Source organism: Polyodon spathula, chromosome 8, assembly GCF_017654505.1.
Source record: "Polyodon spathula isolate WHYD16114869_AA chromosome 8, ASM1765450v1, whole genome shotgun sequence".
NCBI lineage: Eukaryota > Metazoa > Chordata > Actinopteri > Acipenseriformes > Polyodontidae > Polyodon > Polyodon spathula.
The window spans coordinates 3,015,290-3,022,947 of NC_054541.1; the positions used below are offsets into that span (position 1 = coordinate 3,015,290).

The following is a 7,658-nucleotide window of genomic DNA, read 5'->3' on the forward strand; positions in this document are numbered from 1 at the left end:
AAAATTAACCGCCCTTGTTTTTGCAAGACATAATCTTTTTTCATGTAATAAAATCTATCTATACATTTATTTTTTAATTCTATATATTGCATAGATTTCTAAATGTACTTTTCAATCTTTAACAGATTACTTAATTCCATAGCTAACAAGTGTGTACAGGGCATTGCATCATCCATGCGCAGCCGAATCCCCTTACAGCCATGTATAAACATTTTACTTTGTGATTTGCTTAAATAACAATAAGAAGAACAAATAAAACACACACACACACACACACACACACACACACACACACACACACACACACACAGCTCATATAAAACACAGTACATTAAAAAAAGAGACAAACAAAATACACAAGTGGCACTTTGTTTGGTTTTACCAACACTGTCTTTAAACATGTCTTGTTCCCAAAACATCCCTTTTCAATATGACGGGGGACAGCCCTGACCTCCCCTTTGTCTCGCACTGATTAGGCAGGTCGGCAGCCAAGTCCTCTGTGTGAGAGGGGAGACAGCAATGTGATTGCACAGGTCGAAAGGTTTGCGTTACTCGCCAGGCTAGCACTGCCCAGTGGCTGACAACAAGTTCCGTAAAGTGGCGAGCTCTCCGGACAGCTGCTCCACTCGCTTCTGCAGCCGGTTGTTCTCCGCCGCCAGCTCCAGTACCTTGTGCTGGGTCTCCAGGTTGCGTACCTTGGCTTTATCCCGACTCTTCCTTACCGCTAGGTTGTTCCTCTCCCGTCGTTGCTTGTACTCTTCGCTGCTCTTCTCCACACGCTTCTTCCCCTTGCTGGAGGAAAGCTTGCCGCCGCTGTTATGCGGTGACCCAGCAGAGCCGGACGGGGCAGGGGTGCCCGGCGGGCTGGAGCAAGATGATGAGGCAGTGGAGAGATTCCCAGTACTTCCGCTAGGCGCAGAATGGTATTGCAAATATGAGCCCATGTCGTAGCTGGGAGAGCCCGAGTCCATTCTATTAGCCTCTTCTTCCCTGAGCTCCTGCTTGACTCTATTGGTGCTGCCCAGCAGCTGCGGGCTGAATACTGTGTTCACACGGGTCTCCAACAACTGTGGGAAGCTCAGTATGCCCCCGGGCGCTCGGCCGCTGCTGAGGGACAGGTAACTGTAGTTCTGTAAGGAGTCGCGTTTATTCTTATAATCTTCGGCGAGAAAGTCTGTTAAGACACCCCCCTCGTGCTGCTGTCCCGGGGTCCCGAGCTGTGTGGGATGCTGCTGGTACTGCTGCTCCAGGTAGATGCTGAAGTTGATCGCCTTCTCGTTATCTGCGATGCTCAGATCCGTCATTGAACCCCCGCTCGACAGGTTGCAGGCGGCGCTGCTGTTGATGCTGCTGTAGCTGGCACTGTTGCAGTTGCTGCTGTGTAAAGCGAGGTAATCCCTCTCGTAGAAACCTGCCACTTCCATTGATCTTAACCCCGATCTTAACAACCGCCGGATTGCGGGACCATCGGTAACAGGGCAGTTCCCGGTCAGGTCACCTGTTCTGGAGGTGGGTGTCTCAAATTCAAATGTCTGTCAGCTAAATCGATGTGAATGTGAAGCTGAGTGGTTGCGAAATAATATGTTAATATGTTAATGTGTCTCTGTCTCTACTGCTGTGTGTCTTGGTACTGAACTGACAGCTCCCTGAGGGCGTTATATACCGCTTCAGCAAAGGAGGCGGTGTCCTGAGGGCAGGGCAGTCTCTGTCAACCCAAACTCTTAAGATACCACAGTACCGTATAACATCCAAAGCGATGCTTTTATTGTACTTCTTTCTTTCTTTCTTTCTTTCTTTCTTTCTTTCTTTCTTTCTTTCTTTCTTTCCTTCTTGTAGGTTAAAGTGGACAACAGGTAAACTATGTAAACTGTCATATCACTTTTTAATCCATAAAATGCCACAAAATAACAAATAAACAAATAACAACAACAGCTCCGAAACAGTATTAAATATGTTGTTAATCACTATTGTAACACTGTAATGTAAAGGCTATAAATGAACACTAGAAAGCATTCTTAGTAAAAGTTTCACTCGTTGTCAAATATCCGCAATTTCATTTAGAAACTGATACGGATTAACAGTGTTTATTTCATTTAAAATCCTGTCTTGTCTCGAAATGTCCGGTTTAATTACATACATTTCATTACATACATTTGCATTAGTTTATGTTGTCTATGGTTTAGAAATGTACTGTAAAAACACGTTTTTATAAACAAACGGAAAATTATTACAGCACTGAAGGACACTGTAGATAGAAACAGAAAGACATCGAAGAGTAAGTTAACAACCTTAGCCATAGCCTTGTACGCTGTGAGTATATCTTGATTTTACTTTTGCAACAAAATAGATCAATTAAGTAGACATTGCAAGATTTGGAGAATAATTTATTAGTTTAATATCCAAGTTTAAAAATACAATTTTACTGAAGTAAATCAATTAAAACCCCGGAAAACGCTGCGCGTATCTTGTTGTTTACATTAATTACAGCGTCTCAGCCGCAGATCTATAAGCATCGGAAGTGGCGGCCGAAATCGCACTCAAAGTCATCCGTTGGCGGGTCTAGTTCTATATGTGTCTATGACTGTTACCTATTGAAGGTCATTGTTTTCTTTTACTTTCATTTTTATTTGAGCATTTCTGAGTGGTCCTGTGAGCCTTACAAGTACTAGCAGATAAAGCAGCAGGATGTGGATTAGCGTTATTATTACTACACTGCATCCACACTCCACAGTCTCAAGTTATTTAACTTTACTTTCAGATATAGTTTTGGCAGTCTGTTCAAAGCCGTGTGGATTTAAAACGCAAAAGGCCACAGCGCACGTTGATTTGACAAGAGTATACTGAGTAAACTTTAGGGCTTGTAAAAAAAAGACAAAGGGGAGGGGCCGATAGTATTGAAGTCAGGCAGGATGACTATCTTATACTGCCCCCATGTAGCGAAACTTTGCATTACGTTACATATTATACAAATGGCCAATTTGGAGCAATACTACGGAGCCCGGGGAGGAACATGAGAGAAAAGAAAGTTCCAAGGTTCATATTACATAAAACTTTATTTTATAATCAATATAATGCAGAAATCAATAGCAGGAGCTCAAAAGTACAGTTCATGAAAACATTTTAATATTCATACATCTAAGATGAAAACGAACTGGTAAAAATGGGAACTAAAAAAGTAACATTGCGTGTTAAAATACACAGTCAACTCCTCGGAAAAACGCATCAGCTCTGATCTACAGATAGTTGCCTTTAGCTAACTAGATTTCAAATAGTTGAAATGACGTGCTGTCGAGCCTCCTCTCTCCCTGTACTCTCTAATGAAGGACGTGCTGTCGAGGCTCCTCTCTCCCTGTACTCTCTAATGAAGGATGTGCTGTCGAGCCTCCTCTCTCCCTGTACTCTCTAATGAAGGATGTGCTGTCGAGCCTCCTCTCTCCCTGTACTCTCTAATGAAGGACGTGCTGTCGAGCTTCCTGTCTCCCTGTATTCTCTAATGAAGGGTGTGCTGTCGAGCCTCCTCTCTCCCTGTACTCTCCGTGCTGTCGAGCCTCCTCTCTCCCTGTATTCTCTAATGAAGGGTGTGCTGTCGAGCTTCCTGTCTCCCTGTATTCTCTAATGAAGGGTGTGCTGTCGAGCCTCCTCTCTCCCTGTACTCTCTAATGAAGGATGTGCTGTCGAGCCTCCTCTCTCCCTGTACTCTCTAATGAAGGACATGCTGTCGAGCCTCCTCTCTCCCTGTACTCTCTAATGAAGGACGTGCTGTCGAGGCTTCTCTCTCCCTGTACTCTCTAATGAAGGACGTGCTGTCGAGGCTCCTCTCTCCCTGTATTCTCTAATGAAGGACGTGTTGTCGAGGCTCCTCTCTCCCTGTACTCTCTAATGAAGGACGTGCTGTCGAGCCTCCTCTCTCCCTGAATTCTCTAATGAAGGGCGTGCTGTCGAGCCTCCTCTCTCCCTGTACTCTCTAATGAAGGACGTGCTGTCGAGGCTCCTCTCTCCCTGTACTCTCTAATGAAGGACATGCTGTCGAGGCTTCTCTCTCCCTGTACTCTCTAACAAAAGGTTTGCTGTCGAGGCTCCTCTCTCCCTGTACTCTCTAATGAAGGACATGCTGTCGAGGCTTCTCTCTCCCTGTACTCTCTAATGAAGGGCATGCTGTCGAGGCTCCTCTCTCCCTGTACTCTCTAATGAAGGACGTGCTGTCGAGGCTCCTCTCTTTGGAGTGCTTTGGGGTGCCCCCGCTGCTTTGGGGTTTGGTTCTCTTTTGTAATTAAGCACCAATTAAGACATAGCTTTACAGTAAACTAATGTGATTCATCTACATCTCCAGCCATTTCCGTTGCTTTCCATCTGATGATATAGATATCCTTCTGTCTGGTGTTGATTGCTGAAGTGTAATGCTGTCTCTCGGGATCAGCTTATTTTGCCTCCCCAGCGCATCAGCATACACAATGGCTGCGATGCTGACTCCGAGGATCAACCCAGTGCGGTCTCCCCAGCACCTCAGCATGACAACCGTCTGGATTGAGCTAAGTAAGGTACATCTCTAGGGTCTTCAAGTGGGCACCGTCCATCCTTGGGCTCAACAGGTGATGAACACAAAGGACATGAGGGATCCTCACCCACCCAAAGGTTTAGGTTCTGTTGTGATGGGAGAACATCATATGTTGATCTGATAAGGAAACTAGTCCTGCTCTGTTCCATTGTCCATAGGTCTTGCCAGCTGATCTTGCATTGTTCCATACTCTCCCATCTCATCCATTCTCCCAGCTTGGCCTGGGAGACAGCATTTACACACCTGATCCTCTCCTCCTGCTTTTGCACCTCATTGACTACCAACTTCCTCCGTTGAGCTGGGGTTACCTTGTGCCATGTAGGAGGAGCTGAACTGAGACCAAAACCTCCTTTTCCATGCTGAACTTGCCCCATAATTTATCCGATTCGAAGGGTAGCCATAGCATCTTCCACAGCTTTCTTTGCCACCCGTTTTTTTCCAGTTTTCAACACAGGTGCTGCCTCCCTTACGCATTTGTCGCGCGAATCTACTAATGTCATTTCCAGTTGGCGCACTTAAACTCCTCGGTTAGAGCAGAGATTGGTAGCTGCAGTATTCCTTTACCATAAAGTCCCAGGCAGTGTGGAACTCCCAACCATTTCCTGAAGTATGAACTGATTAAAGCTTCCATCTTCTCAACTGTTGTCAAGGAAACCTCATACACAGTCAGTGGCCACAGCAGTCTTGGCAGTAGACCAATCTGAAAGCACCAGAGTTTCAGTTTGCTGGGTAAAGCGCTGCTGTCTATGCTCTTCAACCCTTCCACTGCTTGTTGTCTAACCCTCTCTTGTCTAACTCACCGTCGTACCATCTCCCTAGACTTTCACTGGCTTCTCGGACACTGTTGGTATTGCCTCACCATTAATGTAGAACCTTTTGTCTACTACTTTACCTTTAATTATAGAGATGGTCCTTGATTTAGCAGGCTTGAATTGCATTTGTGCCCATTCAATGTTATTGGTTAATTTGCCCAATAACCGATTAGTGCAGGCTACGGTTGTAGTCATTGTTGTCATGTCATCCATGTATGCTCGAATCGGTGGTAGTCGCATTCCACAAGCCAAGCGCTCTCCTCCCACTACCCATTTTGATGCCTTAATAATTACTTCCATTGTCATGGTAAAAGCCAGTGGAGAAATGATGCCATTATTCCAACTTCTAGGCATTGCCATGTAGTGCTGAATTATGAAGTTGAAAAACTAAATTGCAAATCTCCAAAGTAGGCTTTCACTAAATTTACACTAAAAAAATAAAATGCTGCCCAAAGAAGTTCATGTGGCACTGAAGCATATGCATTAGCCAAATCCAGGAATGTCACATGGAGCTCCTTCCTCCCCTTTTTTGGGAAATAGGACGAAACTGACTGATGCTTGTAGAATCTTTTTCTTTTGGTATAAAAACTCCACCTGCTCGGCGCCATGCTCTTGATACAACCTGTTTTCCCCATGCCACTTTCATCAATTTCCACAGGATAAGTAGAACTCCAGAAGCACTCTTGTACACTCTGTATGGAACTCCATTAGGCCCTGTAGATGATGATTTTTTCACAGCTTGCTTTACTTCTTTCCACTTAGACGCACAGTCCTCCATTTGGTATTTGGGTGGATTGATAGTTGGGATATCTGAAGGAACTGATATAGGCTCCTGCCTTTTTGAATCTGTATCTCCAAAAATATATCTCCAGCTCAAACTTAGATGATTTTAGTGTGCCATTTTTCTCACTGGTGAATATCTTCTTTACAAATTTGAATTGATCTTTATAAAAGTTAGTTCTCGTACGCTCTTTCTTTTTGTAGCGTTTCCGTAGGCGCTCAGCTCTGCACAATATTGCAAGCTTATCTTTTATGACCCTTTGTAACAGATTGACTTCTGACTTTGTTCTGCTTTTATCCATTGCTTCTTCAACTGCCTCCTTTCTCTAAGCGTTCAATCTCCTGCTGCTGCTTTTCATGGTGAGCATGGATTTCATGATTTCCGTGAATCAGAACCAATGGTGTGTAATAATAATATCCGATTCTCTGTGAAAATCTCAATTTCTGAAGGAATACTATTTTTAGCATTTAAAAATGCACTGATTAAACAATTGCTTCACCAGTGGATAACATGCTAAATGAAATTCAGTTGAATTTGCTTACACTAAGTTATGAAACACATGGCATAGAGCAGTGGTTTTCAACCTGTGGTACGTTATACTGGTACACGACAGATTTGCCAATGGTACGCACAGACAGTTCTTTTATGACGATATGATTCTTCAATTGTTTCACAGAGAAATTACCATATGATGCAGGGCTCCAGACTGCGACTAAAATGGTTACAAATGCAACACAAAAACATTTTGGCAACTGTTTTTTAGCGGTTTGGCACAAAAATGCTGCATCTCCCTTTTAAAGCAAGTGTCAACATTTATGAATGTGACCTGACGTTGGTGTGTGTGTGTGTGTGTGTGTGTGTAATATATATATATAATATATATATATATATATATATATATATATTGAATATATATAGGGCCCCAGGGTACAGCATTTGCTAGCAGCCATGCAGCAACAGGAGCTACATTTCCAGGACGTCATTCTGAAGTCTATAGGTACTCATTAACCTAATGAACCCAACCAGGTGCTAGCAAACCAGAAGATGATATGGAAAGCTACCTAACGGTCTTTGAACGGACCGCCGAATGGCCAAAAGCAGATTGGGCGACCATCCTAGCTCCTTTCCTCTGTGGAGAGTCACAGAAAGCCTATTTCAATCTGGACCGAGAAGCCACTTGCGACTATCCCAAGCTGAAGACGGAGATACTGGCCAGACTCGGGGTGACCACGGTGGTCTGAACCAGGCGGTTTTATGAGTGGTGTTACGACCCTGAGTGTCCCAGTTGCTCCCAGTTGTTTGACTTGCTACACCTGGCAAAGAAGTGGCTTCACCCAGAACTCAGCGGGGTAGGTGGTTGAGTTAGTGGTGATGGATAAGTTTGACCGGAGCCTTCCCGCTGCAGCTAGGGAACAAGTACTTTGGATGCCACCAGGGCTGCATTAGAACCCTATACAGTGTCACTGGCTTTGGTATGGCCGGATCAGCCAGTCCAAGAAAAAAGAATGAC

General features: G+C 44.3%; 1 protein-coding gene across 1 annotated transcript; it reads right to left on the bottom strand.

Moving 5' to 3' along the window:
• Positions 1–371: 371 nt before the first annotated feature.
• LOC121319192 (CCAAT/enhancer-binding protein beta-like) lies at positions 372–1,640 on the bottom strand. Its single transcript, XM_041256386.1, has one exon. It carries the CDS (start codon positions 1,422–1,424, stop codon positions 561–563), a length of 864 nt encoding a protein of 287 aa, XP_041112320.1. The 5' UTR covers positions 1,425–1,640; the 3' UTR covers positions 372–560.
• Positions 1,641–7,658: the final 6,018 nt, after the last annotated feature.

Excerpts from the sequence above, each read along its gene's own strand:
- LOC121319192 (XM_041256386.1), bottom strand. The coding sequence starts at position 1,424 with ATGGAAGTGGCAGGTTTCTACGAGAGGGATTACCTCGCTTTACACAGC.